Source organism: Aquila chrysaetos, chromosome 5 (genome assembly GCF_900496995.4).
Source record: "Aquila chrysaetos chrysaetos chromosome 5, bAquChr1.4, whole genome shotgun sequence".
Lineage (NCBI taxonomy): Eukaryota > Metazoa > Chordata > Aves > Accipitriformes > Accipitridae > Aquila > Aquila chrysaetos.
Window position 1 is genome coordinate 34,412,055 of NC_044008.1, and position 17,190 is coordinate 34,429,244.

At 46.5% G+C, this 17,190-nt stretch overlaps 1 protein-coding gene across 4 annotated transcripts in view; it reads right to left on the reverse strand.

Moving 5' to 3' along the window:
* Nucleotides 1-716: 716 nt before the first annotated feature.
* The window catches only part of SLC38A1 (solute carrier family 38 member 1), a 41,760-nt gene continuing 25,286 nt past the window's right edge, over nucleotides 717-17,190 (reverse strand). For 3 of the 4 annotated variants that reach the window (XM_030013620.1, XM_030013622.1, XM_041123386.1), the window contains 9 exons: nucleotides 17,068-17,150; nucleotides 16,103-16,161; nucleotides 15,845-15,970; nucleotides 13,582-13,661; nucleotides 12,288-12,388; nucleotides 8,951-9,069; nucleotides 8,260-8,401; nucleotides 8,054-8,151; nucleotides 717-7,066 (listed from right to left, as the gene is read on the reverse strand). In XM_030013620.1, coding sequence (XP_029869480.1) covers nucleotides 6,965-7,066; nucleotides 8,054-8,151; nucleotides 8,260-8,401; nucleotides 8,951-9,069; nucleotides 12,288-12,388; nucleotides 13,582-13,661; nucleotides 15,845-15,970; nucleotides 16,103-16,161; nucleotides 17,068-17,150 — 910 coding nt within the window. In that variant the 3' untranslated portion in view covers nucleotides 717-6,964. The remainder of the gene's footprint in view (nucleotides 7,067-8,053; nucleotides 8,152-8,259; nucleotides 8,402-8,950; nucleotides 9,070-12,287; nucleotides 12,389-13,581; nucleotides 13,662-15,844; nucleotides 15,971-16,102; nucleotides 16,162-17,067; nucleotides 17,151-17,190) is intronic. The other variant, XR_003923306.1, reaches the window with a different exon arrangement.

Below are 17,190 nucleotides of genomic sequence, written 5' to 3' on the forward strand. Positions count from 1 at the left end.
GTGTTGGCTGTACTCATCCTGTTCATCAGGTGAGTTCTTCGGTCATATGGCTGGGACTCTAGCCAAGAGGTCTTTTTGTAAGCGGTTACTACAACCTGAGCACTGGTAAAATCGGTGGTTGAAGGCAAAAAAATTCGCATTTTCCTTGAAGCCCTCTAAGGCTTTGTCAGAGGCACTTTGGCAGATCTAGCTGGGAATGCTTAAGACGTTACTGTCTTTGGGTATCCTCCTTATCCATCTGCTAATGGCTTCTGCTCCCGTAGCAGAGAAGGTCCGGCAGGACTTTAGCCACTCCAGGCACCAGTTTGGCATCTGAACTCAAACCCAGCTCTGTTAAGAGCAGCCTTTAAAGCTAAACTGCCTGACTTGACCCTGAAACAGACTGGCAGGCACTGGGATGCTCTTCAAGGAGCAGCCAGAAACCAGCACTGGGCTTGAGAAACGCTGTCATCTTCAGCAACCCCAGTCTGTGGTGACCATACGCCCTGGCTTCAGGTCCCTCTAAAACTGTATCAGAAACTTTAACATTAATGCTCCCTAGCCATTTATTGATATTTTGCTCTATATACTGCACCGAGTCTAGTATAGTTGGCTTTGCAAGAGCTGCATGCCCCGAGTTCTGTGAAAATACTTGCCTAAGAGCAGGGAGCACGTGCTGTTTAAGGCATTATAATGATATATAGTCATCTCTTTGAAAGAACGAGTATGGCCCAACATTAGTTTAGATCACAATTTTAATGTTTAAAAACTATAGAGGTAACAGAGAGATTATAGAACTTAATACATTTTTTTTTTTTATTTACACACAGAAACTGAAAAACTGCATCGTTTATTTGGATATGAGCAGCACAAAGTATGGTGATGTTAGCAGGAGCAAAATATTACCAATGACTCACTTCGACAATCTATTAGAGACGAGCTCGTATCAAGCATACATCATTCAAACAGTATTGTTTATACTAGATCAGGGTGAGCCTTAACATACCTTGGGACACTAAAAACAGGTTTCTATAAAGAAGTTAAAGTTCAAGTCTTGTGGAAAAATACCTTTACAGTTTATATTTTGTTGGCTATAACACTGAAAACAAAATGTACACTTGTATTAATTTGAAAAGCTCTGTAGGAGTGACTGCATGTAGGTTTTTTCCCTCAAATTTGTGCTCACGGTGAAAGCAAATGTTATTTCAAGTTTCATTTTCATCCAAGACCATAAAGTAAACATGGAAAAAAAATACAATTATTTTTAGATCCATTTCTCAACCTCCGTTTTTCAGCAATCCCGAAAAAACACGTTTTCGGGCTTTACCAGCGAGAAAGTCTAGGCAGGGCTCTTGCCGGAGGCGCTCTCGGGACACATACAGCCCTGCCCTCCCGTCATCCTGGCCCCTGGCCACGCAGCTATCCCACGACAAAAACGAGTGGCCTCTGCCCGTTCAGAGGGTGGGATGCGCACGCGGTGCCTGGCCGGGGATGCTCTCGCCAGCCTCGGGCGCTCGCGTTTTGGTCGTCGGATAGCGGCGTGCCGGGATCTGCGTCGGAGGGGCAGCCGCAGGACTCTGCAGGAAGGGAGCGGGCTAGAAATGGCACGAATTGCTCTGGTTGCTGCCCGCCCCTGGCTTGTAGCGCTTTTTTTTTCTGAACTACGGGCATTTCTGGTGGCTGCAAATGGAAATGCAGAAGTCCTGCCCTGACTTCTGTTTGTACTAGGTAGGTACAGAGGTGCCTGGACACAACATGGCATAATGCTGGGTCAGATTGCTGGCTGCAGTTTGCTCTGGTTTCTGCATAAAGCCTTTCCAGCACGTTACTACCACCTGACCTCGGCCGCGGAGGTACGAGGTGTCTGGGTACCAAAGGGGCCCTTTACGAGGGAGATGTTTTACCCAGCAGGAAGACTGGCTAACTTGCTGTTGAGAAAACAGGGAGTCACGCACTGGAATTAATCCTAGCAACTTCACCGGACCTTTTGTTTCTCTTTTTCTTGTTACATTAGCGATGTAATTATAATTTCAAGTTTAGGATTTAACTGTTGAACTCTTGGGAGAAAGGAAAGGATATACATTTTGCTAAGTCAGAAGCTAAAGTATTTGTATTTCTATTAAAATTATTCTTAATATGCAGAGCCTATCTCAACACTTCTATATCATAGGGGATAAACAACTGCAAAAATATACAGCATCCTATTTATTTACAATATATATATGTACATAAAAATGAAATTTCCTACAATACAACACAACTGCATAGATTTGTCTTCAGAAACATAGGCATGTGTACAATTTGTGAATTCTAGACCTTTCCAGCCCTGTACTTTTTATTAATTCATTATCTTTTTTTTTTTTTTCACAGTTTGTTACAGAAATCCTTACATTAGATACAAATAAAACATTCTTTGTGTAAGTTATAGGAAATAAGGATTTTCCTGGCACCAAGGGCTCTGGGGAATTGTTTAAGAAAGGACCCTGGTGCCAGGCGATAAAGCCATCTCGTGTAGCTGCTGATGGAGCTGAGTACATTCTGCTGTGCCTTTCTCCTACAGGCACTGGGGTGGGACGGTAGGACTGGAGGTGGGACACCACCACGTGGAAAGAGTTTTGTTTTGACCAAGATGCTCTTTAGCCTTAATGTAAGGTTCAAGCAAAGAAATGTATTCATTTAAAGATAAGCTAGAGATACTGTTAATTGTTACTGTTAATATCAGAGAGAGCTCTGGTGCTTATGCATTGTAAGGCAGATGTACAGACACAACCCATATATCATCCAACCTGCATTTGCGCGTGTGACCTATTGCAAGTGGAGCACAGGCTCGGTCGGTATGTGGCTCAGGAAAAAGCAACCCTCGGGAGCGGATGGGCATCCCCATCCCTGACCTCGCAGGATGAGACCGGCCGTTCTGCCCTGGGCCGGTACTTGGGCCATATCAGCCCTACAAAAGGTCCGTGCTGGTGCGCGGATTTGGCATCGGCCCTCTGACCGGGAGCAAGCATCACCCAGAGAGGTCACTGCTCCCGAGATACTGTTCCCGAATAACAATTTACTGTGTTTTACTTACGAGGCGTGTTTGCCGTCGGACAGAGAAGGGCAGCTGTATTCTGCAACCGTAAGGGTGCTTTAAGCTCATGACTATTTTCTTTGCAATGTGCTGTGGACCAGGAGAGGCAGCAAGGCCGTCTTTTAAGTGTAGGATTAACTCCTACGATGTTATCAGGAGCCCCTGCTTCTAATTAGTCCTTCCTTGTCCCTCATCACTCAATTGTTGCTATTACACAAATAAGAATTTTAAAGTATTTTGTTGTAGTTATTAGGAGCAATTTTGCATCCAGTCTATGACATTTGCAGTGCTCACAACAGTGATAAACTCTCTATGAAAAGAAAGCATGCTACCACCTACTAGGTAGATACGGTACTCTGGATCCTATTAATTTAACAACAGAGAAACTCCTACAGCATTTCACTGTGCTCTTAAAATCCTAGCTAAAATGTGGGACTCGTACATCGTTGGCTACAAGTTCACTATTCCAAATGAACTGAATAACAGCAGTACATTTTACAGATAACCTCATACAAATATTGTCATCCATCACTGATGTTGACAGTTACAGCAGGGTCTATTGCATTCTGTTAAGAATGTATAAACCTGATGAGAAAACAAAAAGCACGTTATTTCACGTTCATTACCACAGACATCAATAAACACATGATTCCTTTCCATAAATATCTATAAATATGATGCCAGTAAATCAGTCTAAGCAAAATTCCCTCTTTTTTTTTTTTTTTTTTTCCCAGAAACCCAGAAACAAAGTCTGTTTAAAGACTCAGTATTTTGGGTATCTATTTTTCAGTATCTAAGATGTGCTTTGATGGTCCAGTACCTCGGGTAATTTCACTCTGTGCACACACCCAGCTCATTCTTCTCCCTATTTATCCAGTAAAACTCCAGTATACAAACAAACTGGGAAAAAGAAGGCGGCAGAATAGCAAAGAGGAGAGAGAGGGGTAGTGATGGAGGAGATCTGGCAAGATGCAAGGAGCAATCAGTCACCCAACAGCCCTTCAAGTTGAAGGAAGCTGGGTGCCAAAACTCAACGGTTGGTATTTTAAACACGAGACTACAGACTATTTGGGGGGTTGGGGTGGGTGGGAGGGAGATGTCGCAGCTGTGACCTTGCTGGGACCCTGTGCAGCAGATCAGACCTCTAGCTCGTACCCGGGTACTTGGAAGTGGCTCCCAGGATCTTCTCTCTCACAACCCCCCGATGCGCAGAGCCGCACTGCTCAGAAATCGGTAGTAGAAGGATAAAGCGGGGAGGAAAGCAGGAGAGCCCTGGAGCATCTTGAGAATAACACTGTACAGCATTCTCAGGTCTGAGTTAGGTTTTTTAGGATAAGATCCAGAGAGATTATAAGGCACCTCAAAACCTGAAATGCCATCCCAGCAAGCTGAGTCAGAGAACGGAGCGAGATGCTGGGCTCCTGCTGCAGGGACCAGGGAGGGTTGGGTGCCTGCAAAAGGCGAGCCACAAACTTGCATCCCGAGCTGGGAAGATGCCTGGAATGAGCTGCGAGGAGTTAGGAACCAAGCATAGGTTCTTCTCCAGTTAGAGCTTGACTAACACCTGGGCTTGTAGGCTATGGTATGGACTTCTCCGTGAGCAAGGGCAGGGATCGGTCTCACGAAGAGACGGCGCGGAGAGAACTGGTGACCCGCGCCATCACGGGCAAAGGTTTGAGACCACCCGCGGGAAAGCATGAGTGAGCTCAGCCCGGGGGTCCCGGGTCGCTCAGCGGTCCTTGTGTGAAACGCTGGGCTGGGGGGTACTGGGGAGGAAGGAGGCCGCACCGGAGACCTTGCTGGGAGCCTGCGAGCGAGGGTCTGAGGGTCCAGGAGGAAGGCAGAACAAGGGAACCCCGCTCTGCGGTCCAGCAGGTCGCGTTGCCCGGTGGGAAGAGGCTTCCCGTTTTGTTCTCGCTGCGGGGCCGCTCCGAGGACTCGGGCAGCCGGCGCGTTCCACTCCGCCTTGGTTCTGGATCACAGCGGAGTATCGGCAGAGCTGGGTACCTCACTGCCTACGCTGAGGCACAGGTCCACAAGTCTGGGTTTAGTAGGCTCGGTTTCTGCAGCATGAATGCTCTGCACCTCGATGCCCAAATTCCGGGGAAGGCCCCACACTAACCTCTCTGGATGTTACCCTTAGAAACCAACTCTCAATGTCCTGAGAAGCGCTCTGGTGTCTCCGCTCTCAGTGACTTCAAGCCGTGTGGGACAAGGCAATGGCAACTGAGGCCATTCCGTAGCTCACAGAAATCCCACGATCCCGAATTCTCCATCCCTAACCTTAAAAAGAGCAAGCTGCGGTGGCAGGTTCCCCACCGCTGATGACAGTCTCCTTCCACAGTTACAACGGGGAGTCGGCAATGAACCGGCTACTGGGAACAAGAGGGTTGCTGCTTACTGACAGGTATGGCTCGAGCATACCGCGGGCATCGCTCGGCCCTTGGCCGTGAAGCGGGGCTCCCTGCAGCCATCGGTTCTTTCGGTGGGAGCCGGGTTCGTATTTTGAGACGCTTTTTAGCTCACACGGTGAATGACACAAAGTGAACATGTTTATGCTGCTGGCAGTGCACTAATAGAAGATGTCTGCTCAGGATGGTTAACGATCACCTGCTTAGCGTTTTGAGTCTCTACAAGTAGTTCTCTACACCAGCTATAAGGCATTAGGCAAATGCTTGTTTCGTGGACAACAGATGCAAGTTACAGTGTTTCTGCTAGTAGTAATTGAATGTCTTTTCTTTCGCTGTCATGGAGAATCGATGGGAAATGTAAATGAAACATGTTAAATATCAAAAGTGTTTCTGTTTGTTTAAAGACATGTTACAGATTTCGATTTCTATTAGAAATCCAGTAGTTTGGCAGGGTGAGTCAAATCCTGCTCCCACTGCTGTCCAAAACCCCACTGACTTCAGTGGGAGGAGGATAAGACACAAGAGAGGAGCCAGTCTCTACAAGGTATGTACAAATAAACCCCAGAATGGAAAAGGCATGAGGTATGATTAAATGCTTAGGTTTTGATAAAACTGGAGCTTGTTTTTTTTTTTTTTTAAATGAGAGAAGTGGGGCATTAGTAAACAGTTTAACGCTGAAGAAAACGCAGACTTCCTACGGAAATCCCCAAGCGTCTGCTTCTCTTCAGGCTCAAGTACTCATGGTTTGGGGTCAAGTCTAGTTCTGGTCGGGCACCAACTAAAGTGTGCCAGGGGAACGGTGGCTGGTGGTGGTGGCCGTCCTTCTCCTGCTCCCTGGGGCCGGCTTCTCCACCAGAACATCAGAGAGAAGCACCACATTTAGGACCTACGCTTCTACAACGCTCATTTAAGCTCTCGTGGTGCTTTTCGTGCCCGTATCCAGAACGCTACACTTAAACCAGTGAGGCAAATGGTGCACAAAACAGCAACAGAACAAAAAAACAAAACAACAAGCCGGATGCGTACAACTGGAGAACAGAGTTTTGGCTAAAAGACAGGGAGGAGGAAGGGTGTGGACTGACATCACTCCAGTCGGGGTTGATAACAACAGGCAGAGCTGTTATCAGCTAAAGGAGCAGGGCTTACGGTTGAAGGGCTAAGGATAATAACGGAACAATGCAATTCATGGGTGGAAGAGGGGAAACAAATTAATGGTGATGAATTCCTATGAGCAACGCTCTATATAGTCTCACAGACAATTAACACAGACTTAGCGCTGATCTGATAACTCAGTATCGGGGGACAGAGTGATTTCCTGTTGGAAAAAGGAGTCTGTTTTCTGCAAGAAAATATACCCATAACAGTATTTTCAGTACTGGATAATCATTATTTGGATTTGATTTGAGTAAACTCACAAAAGATGGAATAGATAACAGAACGGATGGTTGCGATTTTGGTGTGTAGCAAACAGGGGTGTCTTCTTTTCAGAAGGAGGTGAACTTCAGTGGCCTTCGGCACTGCCTCCTGACTGTACCCAGTCATAGATGACCAAGGGAATGCTCACTAGGGAAAACATTATCCCCAGTGCCAAGAAAAGAGAAGCCTGGAACAAAAAGGAGAGAAAATTAATGAATAAGAAGAAAACGCAATTAATTCAAGTATGCTAACTTCTCCTCTTAAGGAGATTTACAAGGTGATGTATCAAAGTTATCAGCTAAAATGGGATAGCACTTCTGGTAAAGACAAGACCCACAGATAATTAAACAGATTAGCGTCATTAATAATTACGCGCTGAACACCAAAACCAATTTTTTTCTCCTTTCAATTCACTTCTTAAACACTGATCATCCCTAAAGAGGATTAAGTGAGTGTGTTTTTAGGACCAGTCGGGTTTGCTCTTTTCAAAGCCTCACGGAAATAACTATACTCTTCCCATCGGATACGTGTCCATCGAAGTTCAGCCCTTTCGTCTCGGGGCCTGTGGATGGAGCCACAAGTGAAACTCGGGTTTCCTGCCTCTCTGCGCAGCGCAGGAGGGTCTGACCTTACAACGCTTCCAGCGCACGCCCCGTCAGACTGGGAATACACAGGAGCGTTGCATCTTTTCAGCTGCAGCTCTTTCTGGGGCTCGTAGAAAATCTTCCCAAGGCCCATTCCCATCTGCTCACGCATGTCAAAGGGCTAACATTTCAGCTTGCCGCTTCTGGCGGAAGCACCCTAAGTCTGACTCGGGCCCATTAAAACCACGAGGAATACTGCAAACGGAGCGCTTTGCACGCTTTCTGGATCAACGCGCTGAAACGGAGAAAGCTCGCTGGGCTGAAAGGTTTGCTGAAGCCAGCCAGGGGAAGAGCCCCTCGCCCCGCAGAGAAGGGCCCCCCCGAACACAAGGTGCCCTGCGCGGTACAGCCCCTCCACCCCGAGACCCCCAGGGTAAGCAAAGGAGAAGGGCAAGCACGGCTGCCGAGTAACTGAAGCAAGGAGGGAAAGCAACGCGAAGAAGCTCACACACGCGTTCAGACTGGGTACGCTTCGCATCTAGCGCGTTGTAAGGAATGACAAGACGAAAGTGTTGGAAAGGAATGCATACCCAAATCCTCTGAGTCAACTTTGATCCATCCTGCTGTGTAATTTTTAAATACAGCGATGAAGGAAGAATGAAAATCAGCATGTTGGCAGAAGTGACCCCTGCAAAATTCAAATAAATGAGTTTTGATAGCTGTCAGCAACAGCTAATTATTGTGTTGCTGATTAGCAACAGTCTTTTATTAGCAGTACAAAACCAGGATACTGTACCTACAACTCCGAAAATATCCTTCATGGACGGGATAAAAATGACTAGCAGGTTGATGATAACCAAAAGAACAAAAGTAACCAAAACATGGCGGCATAAGTCAAATTTTGTTTTTCTAGCCAGCTCAAATAACGATGAACGCACCTGTAGGAAGAGAGAGAGAGTTCTCTGTCAGGAATAGTCTATAAGCCAATTCAGAGCTTCCCATGTTTATTTTAACTGGCTCTTTATGTGACACCAAGCGCTGTATAGATCTGTCAGAAATTTTGGGGTCTCTGATGTAATGCCCTTTGAAATAATCCTTCAAATTGATTTTGATATTTCAAAACTGTAGGTATACATGCATCTGCAGTAGGATATTCCTCTCTTTCTAACATGCCTTTTGGGATCCTTCTGCACTTAAAAATGAACTTCACCTCTGAGCCTGCTCCAGTGAAATAATGTGAAGAAAGAGAGGGCCCTTGTGGATTCAATTTAAAACAGATTTAAGACCAAAAGTGATTAATTTATTTCCTGCAGGGAGACCTTCTCCAGAAGTTAGTGGGAGTCTGCTGTGGGAAAAGACCGATCCAAGCTCAAGCGCTTTTTGTAGCTGCAACATCACTGTCTTGGCGACTGCTGGACTGTGGTTTGAAGAAACGTGCCACGTACAGCTGTTACCGACTTCCAAACCGCGGGGAGCTCTTTACTTACGGTGAAAAACAGCACCGGCACCGTGAGTATCACTGCAACGATCACAGCCAAGCGCACGGTCAGGATGAGGATGTCATCTTTGCTCTGGTACTTGTGAAGCAGATCCGACTGCACATTGTCTATGGAAAAGACAGTAAGATAAGTGTTCTGGCAAACAGGCAATTCGTTCACAAAATTCATTGCTTAACAACAGCCTTCTTGAACAACAAGTGATTTATCTGCAAACAAAAGAGTATGGAATGAAACATTCTTGAGTTAAAACAGCGCTTTGAACCAAATCCTAATGATCCCATTATTCCAGATTAATCCTTTGGAGGCCTGATTTAGGAATGCATCCTAATTCAAGAGAGCACATGCCTAAGTCTAAGGTAATTTTCACTGTAGGAAAGACAACAGTGAGACATACATGAAAGCTTGCTTACATATATATATAAAAAAATAAGTAAAGTGAAATAAGCTATTTCTAATCGGTTCCGTGGGCTTTTTTTTTTTTTTTTTTTAAGTTTCGAATGATATAAAAATAACCACATGCACTGCAACGGCTGAACTTAATATAAACGACAAGGTTTTGAGCTAAATTGGTCTAAAGTGCAAATAAACTTCCAGCGAAAAGCAGTGCCCCTGTTCTCAACCAAGAACAAAGCCTATCTCGGGTCAGCTCTCAGTGGGACGCTCTGACATTTGCACTCAAATCCCTCGGCAGCTCCTCCGAGGGCTGCCCTGATGGTTTTTTCTCTTGAACCTGCCACCCCCCAGGCAGTGCCTGCAGCTTGGCCCCACGCCGGCCGGCGGCCCCGGCAGCCAAGACAAATCACTGGGGGGTGCCTAACGGGGAGGCAGGCGCTGGCCGTATTTTTAAGACAACCTCCTGCAAAAGTGTTTCCTTGAAGCTGTGATAAATAGCGCAGAGCGGGTCTGCCTGTGCTAACCAACAGGAAAACCAAGTTGCTGAGGGACCTACGTGTTTGCTTTGCAACTTTTAAACATCTAGGAGCAATAACCTAAGGGGGCGGCTGGTTAAGCGCGCCACAAAACGTACTCGCTGCCCCTTTTTAGGCTCATGTTTTGTTTCTGCCTGCTAATCTTAGAAAGCTGGCGGTAAAACGTTAACAGCTCCTAAACCAAAGTCCTTAAAGGGAACTCTGCAGCCACGTCTAATTTAAAATCTTTGGCACTCGGTAAAACCTCGTGTATTCCTGGAGGCAGAGGGATCTGTCCTGCGGCGAAATGCCCGCGCTCCCCCCAGGACACCCTTCTGGGGAGAGACCACGGGTCAACACCACCTCCGCAGTGCTTGAATCCCCACTAGGAGAAAGAAAACGCTCTCCCACCTCCCTGCAGATTAGGAGTGGGGTTTTCAAGCCGGGCACATGCACAGCTTCTGCGACACAGAGCTTACTCTGCTCCTGCAAGCACAGACTGCAACTTCTGTACCGCTCACGGACTGCAGCCAGGTAGGAAGTGAAGGGCAAGGCTTACAGTTGAAGGTCTGTTTTCCTTTCAGCTAGATACACCACAGAGCCCAACCACAGTGTGACCTTTTAGGGGAAGAAAAACACCTCTTTTCTGTAATTCTGCAATGTAAATATAGTCATCACTGCAACACTTTCGAGAACACAGCAAACAGACAAGTACTATTGGCGTAAAGAAGAAATGGCCACAATACAAACGCTGTTCTTACCCAGGTAAGGGTAGCGAAGAGGGTTAGAAAACTCTAAGCGAATATAGGAAGGGTAAGGTTTTGTCAGTCTCAAGGGGAAGAAGGATCAAAGCGGAGGAATTCTGTACTCTCTCCGTGTCCCTTTTGCTGCCTGTCGTGGCACTGACACTTGCAGGAGCCCCGGCAGAGCCACGCAGCTTTCACCCGCGGGCTCTCGGCGCCGGCGAGCAGGGACGCCTGACGTGGGGAGAAGGCACACGAGACACCCCAGGGATTCCTCCGCCATTCCCCCTCGGGAGGGCCAGAAGGACGCAGCCCCTACCTCCTCCATGGACTCCAGACCCTCGTCCTTGAGGGGTGTGGGAGATTCCCAGAGAGGAGCGCCACGGATCTGCCTCCTCAGATCCCTGGGGCAATCACATCAGAATCTCCTCCCTGCCAAAGCGAAGGGGTCCGTGCTGATTTACACCCACTTGCTCCCTGGGGCTGCTAGTTTGATGCATTTCTACGAAAACGTGTTAGACGGGAGCAGTTGGATGAGAACGGCTGTTGCTGTTGTCACTTGCAGCGTATTGGCGGTTTTATTGGGAAAATTGGAACAGGTGACCTCAAGTTACTTCAACGCATGCAGACTCAAGGCCTCATAATCTGAATGAGAGCCTGAGAAAACAAATATGAGATAGGTGCACCTTTGGAAAAAAAAAAAAAAAATGCCACATTCCATATTTACTTATTTTCTTTCTCTTGCAATACGTGGCATACAGGGAATGGTATCATGAATGAGGAGACTGTAACAAAAAGGTCACTTGGAATAGGGTGGAGAAGACCGATGACCTTTTGGTGACTGAGGTAAAAGGCAAACATCAGTTTTGTCATCTGTCTTGTAACCCCTTAATGGTCCATGGAAAAAGACCCTACTTTTCAGCATTCCCGTTATACCGGAACATGGGAGTAGCTTCCTGGGCAACATTCATATTTTATCCTACTTTACTTAATAACTGTGCCTTTAGGGCACACGTGTTGTATCCTTTAGCGATACAGCATAGTTTGTTTGTTTCTTTAAGTGAATTGTTGTGCATGAAAAGAGACAGGGTGCAAGTCCCAAACACTGAAATAACCATCCTTTGGCGGCTGAGCTGGGACAACACTCGAAGCTTCCCCACCTTCGCTGCCAGTTTACTTAACCGAGACCTGAAGGGGTCAGCTCTAGGGACACAAGGAAAACATTTGGTCCTTTGCCTCTATGATGAAAGCATCAATAAGAAAATGAAAAAGCTGCACTAGCTGATTTGATACTCATTTCCTAGGACCTGCTCTCAAATCTGTCTCATTTTATGCAGATATGCACGCTTCAGTCATTACTAATGTACACAACATTCAGGTGAGGACCTTGGAATGCAAATCTTAGTGGGGCCCAGCTAAGCCCCAATTCAGTTAAAGAAATATCTCCCTCATATTTTGAATATGCCTTTTGCAAATAATACTTTCACTTGTGCTTTTTATCCACAGGGGAAAAGGAGGAAAGGATTTGTACCTTCCATATGAAAACATTAAGCAAAATTACTTGAAAAATTATTTTAATATAAGTGGATGGGACTTTTCTTTCCAGCTGGGATACGCTATTGATTTCACATGTATTCCCTTTCTACTTTGATCAGTAAAGAACTGCATACTTACCGTAGAAAGTCAAATAGCCAAATATGGCAGTCATAAAGTACATCACAAACATGGCAAAAAATGAGATATTTGAAACCAACTGCATTTTTTTCTGTGAACGGCTGGAGAAAGAAGAAAAAAAGAACACATAAAAACGGTTGGGCTGGATTTTTCAATAGCTGTTTAAAAATGTATTAAGTCTTTGCATAAACATAGTAATTCTGGGGAGACTCATGAATGCATTTTCATTTAGAACAGGAATTCATTGACAGCTGCACATGGAAGAGAAGGACTGGGGAAACAGACCCTACTTGGGGCTTAGGTCAAGAAGTGGTGGGTCTGCCCCGTGGCTCTGCTCCCCGGCCATACCCGCGTAAACAGAGTGAAGGGTGAAGCCGAGTGGAGAGGGGCGGCCCTTAAACACTTCAGCAATTTAATTGAAAGGTCAAAATAAAGAAAGAGTGAAATTACACAAAGGGAAAAAAATCCCCCAAATGTTCTGAATGTTTGCAGAGAAACATTTGTGTCCCCGTGAGTGGAAAATAATGAATGTATGCAGACCACTATAGACCTGTAAAATAGGTTCAGCGTAAACATTTCATTTTTAGATATTTGTTCTGAAATATTCACACTCCGGTACCTAAACTTAGACTTTGTAAATCCACACAGGGATGCCCTAACTAGGCACCTGGGAACCTGCTGAAGTCGCTTAAAACTCAAAGCACCCAGCAAGTGGCCGGGACCTGAGGGCACCCATGGGTCTGACCGACCCCGACCTCTCCCCCGGGGCTCCCCCCATGGCCCAGGACCCCGTTGCGGCCCCCGGGGGCCACCAGCCATGTGGCAGCAGGGCCGGTCTCCAGCTCCCCACAGCCCTGCCCAGCCGGAGGCGTCGGCAAGACAGCAAAGGTCTTTTAGTACAGGCGAGGCTGAAAGTACTTTTTTTCCTGGTACCGCAACAGATTTTTAGTTGCACTGGAACAAACGCCGTTAGCTGAACACACGCCCCTCTCCGATGCCAAATAACGAACGGCACAGTTTGGCTCTCCCCAGGCTGCCGTGTACTTCCAGAGAAAACTCCCCAAGTATTGCATTATCCTCAACCTCCCTCAATCCCGCCCCAGCGGCATGCCTGGGAGGCCAGATTTCCTAGCTGACGGCCACGCTCGTTGGCTTGTTGGGTGTTATTAAAGCACATCTCCTCTGAATGGCACGAATGACTCAGAGCACCTCTGCACTAACATTTTCCATGTAAGGCGGTTCAAAACAATCGACTGGGGAAAAAAAAAAAAAAAAAAAAAAGAGAAAGGCTTACTCTTTAAGTTCGCTGTAAATCGGGAGGACTGACGGGTGGCACACAAACGCAAAAGCAATGGTGGGCAAAGCGTACACGGTCTGTTCGGAGAGAATTTCAGGAAAGAAGTTAAGAAGAAATATTTCCCCCAGCGGCATGAAGAAATGATCTGTGTTCAACTACCTCAGCTCCCAACTCTCTGGACTTTTCAACCGAACGTTGAGAGCCTTCAGAGAAGGCAGACGACCTGTCAATTAGCACGTACTCAATGAAATATGGAGAGCAGCGCTCTTTCAACAGGAGGACAAAGCCTTCGCGTTGGTCACGCGAGCACAGCCCTGACTCTGCTCGCAGAGCGCAGCTGCTGGTTTTGCTCCCTGGGATGGGTTTCCCTGCCCAGCTACCGCACACCGTCACGCGTAAAAGGGACGTGTGGTGGGTCACCGCTACGCTACCCTGCCTCGGCACGGAGAGGGGTGCGCACCCATGGTGCTAAGGCTGAAGTCCTGAAGAGGAAGCCCATATCCAGACTGTAAGAGAAGAGAAGAGGAATGCAGAACTTACAAATAAATGGATATTTCAAGGTACCAGACTGAGTCCCTTCATTTCCCAGGCCAACAAAAGGGCTAGGAGGGCTGTGGAGGGAGCATGCTTTTCCTTGGGGAAAGAGAGAGACCGTTACGTCACCAGGAAGCGCAGGAGGCCTCCGGGGGGGACCTCACCCCCTTCTCCACCAAAACCCTGAGTGGGTTTCAGTCCTCAGCGTACAGCCAATCTTCACAAATGATCTCATCGCCCAAGCACTTCTGTTCTCCCCAGGGAACGGGTACGAGCAGAGATCGCACAAAAAAAACAGGTCCTCCTGCGAGGACAAAACGAGTCCATCCCTACATGCAGCTCTCCCCGGCCCGCTGAGATCTGCTCGCTCTGGCCACAGGCAGATCCCCTTCCCACAGAAGCCGTCCTGGGGTATGTCCCAGGCCCAACAGATTCAGTAAATATACTGGCTGCTCTCCAGCGGTCCTTCCTCACCCAGGCCTGTGCCGCCTCTTCTCCCTCACTCACAGCATGCTACTGGTGTGGAGTCTCCATCCGTGGAGACATATTCAGAAATTGCCCGGACACGGTGCTGGGCAACCAGCCCAGGATGGCCCTGCTTGAGCATGAGGGTTGGACCAGATGACCTCCAGAGGACGCTGCCAACCTCAGCCATCCTCCGGTTCTGTGAAACTGTCTCTCCACTCGCATACCAAAGTTGCTAAAATGATTGGCAAACTGTTGGCCCTGGGGGCAAGTCACTAGAGTTCAGCTCCAGCGTGCCTAGTTCAGATGGACGGATCCTTCCGATCTGCCTCCGTCGACTCTGAGGCAAATGCTGACATTTACTGTAGGAGAAGACGACTGCCCTTCAGCGCTATCTAAAATATACCTACACCTAAGCTGCTATTGCACACCAAGTTAACTAATTCTTGGTGCGTCACACCAGATCTGGGCTGATGGCTACTCCCAACTAAAGACAAGTGCTCGGATTGGCTTCTTCAACTGAAGCCGGTAGGATGAATTTAAAAAAAAATTAATTTTTGCACGCATGTGCTATACATTCCCTATGAATGCGACTGCGACACCCTGCGGACCCTGCCCTGCTGGATAAGGTGCTGTTTAACAAGCACTGCACCCCAGCACAGCTGATGGGAGCAATCCTGCTCCCACAGCTACAGCCAGTTGCTCTTTTGCATTCTCTTGGCGCAACCTTCCCTGCAGCTGTGTGGCGATGGAGGAAAGCATCCAGCTGAAAGGCAATCAAATTTTTGCTGTATTAGCTTTCAACTGTATCCTTTTCACAATCCAGTTCACCATATGGCTGCAGAAACGCGTACCCTGTCACAAAGAAGTGGTCTGTGTGCAGGACAGAGGGATTACTTCTGGGCTTTGGATGCAGGAACGGCTTACTTGGGAACTACAGCCTAAAGGCGCAGTTGCAGCACGGATAGTAAGAAGCAGTGGAAAGGAAAACTCTCCCAAAGAAAGCTTTAGTTGTCTGGTAGTAGCTCGGGCTCACAGCCTTAGCACATCTACTAGCGGGGCAGAGCAAGACCACAAGGAGGTACATTCAGCACGGCATCTCCGTAGGACTGGGCAAGGAGACCCGTTGTGCGTTCACCGTCGGAGCACGAGTGGAAGCACGGAGAATCAGGGCCTACGTGGTGCTGATCGGATTAAGAACACGGGGTGTAGGTGCATATATTATGTGAATTAAAAATAAGTATTATAAAAAGAAACATACCTTGGAATTAAAGATAACATACTTTGGCTTACACATATGTTCATGTGCTGAGCTATTTGATAGGATAGGTGATGTTGTATTTAGCTCCGGTCCGCCACAGGGAATTTGAAACTTCTTGTAAATAACCTAGAATAAGAGTGGAAGACAGCTAATTGCTAACAATAATAATAAAAAGCAAATTAAAATTAAAACATCAGAGAAATGGTGAATATCCTATCAAGTGACTCCCATCCAACAAAGCAAGCAAGCTGAACTTACCACTACCAGGAAAAATACCATGCAGCTTAATGAGAATCCACTGGTATAGCCAAGATACCCTGAAAGAAATTAAACAGAAATCTCATACAAAATTATTTTATTGCCATATCTTGGTTTTTACTTCTTTTTTGCTGCTTCATGAAAAGTTTGAATGTATTATACATTTAATCTGTATCATGAGCTTCTGGGCAGGACAAAAGCCTGTCCTGTTCGTGTGGGAGTCTCCCACGTCGCAAGCCTCCTGGCTTTCAGACAGTCCTGAGCTTTGCCCCGACCGGTTTCACTTCCCAAGGGTCACCTTTATGGCAGTTTAACTAATTTTACTTTTGAAGGAGCCTGTGGTAACTGAAGCAAACCTGAAAATGTGCAATTACAATCAGAACATGACCCAGATTCCCTGAGACACTTCAGATGAGTATGGGTTATTTTCTCAAAAGGAAGATCCCAACAGGACTTCAGTGCCCAAACTTGTAATATGGTTTTAAAAAATACATTGTGTACCTACTGGCATGTCTGGGGACTCAAACACATTTGAAAATGCAATCCTCTATACACGCCTTACTTTGAAGTCCAATACCTCCAATTACTCTCATCACTAAAAATTTTGATGCTGATAGAAAAATAAATTATTTTTTGTAATCTCACAATTTGTGAACTTATCTTTACAGGCTACACATAAGACAGAATTGCCTTATGAAGTGAAAACCCTCTTAACTATAATTTTTTAAATCAATTTCCACAATTGTTTGGATGAAGCTGGTTCATACTGAGTTCAACTGCTGTGACAATTTAGGCCTACTTGTTCCAAGATGCTCAAAACACAGCTTAGTCCTGGACCAGGGAGGCTGCTTAGATTACAACGACAGCACATTTTTTTTTGTTTTAGTTGAGTTGCCAGTGTGGCTGTCAGTGGCATGATGTCTGGGCCCCTTTATTTTGTTCCCACAATGGCATTTGTATCTTACCTAAGTTCTTAAGGAGACATAAAGGGAGGATTATACCAAACGTCACTGTGACAACAAGAATCCGCCCATCCACGTACCATGCCCTGTATAAAACATTAAAAAAACCAAACCAGCATGAGCACA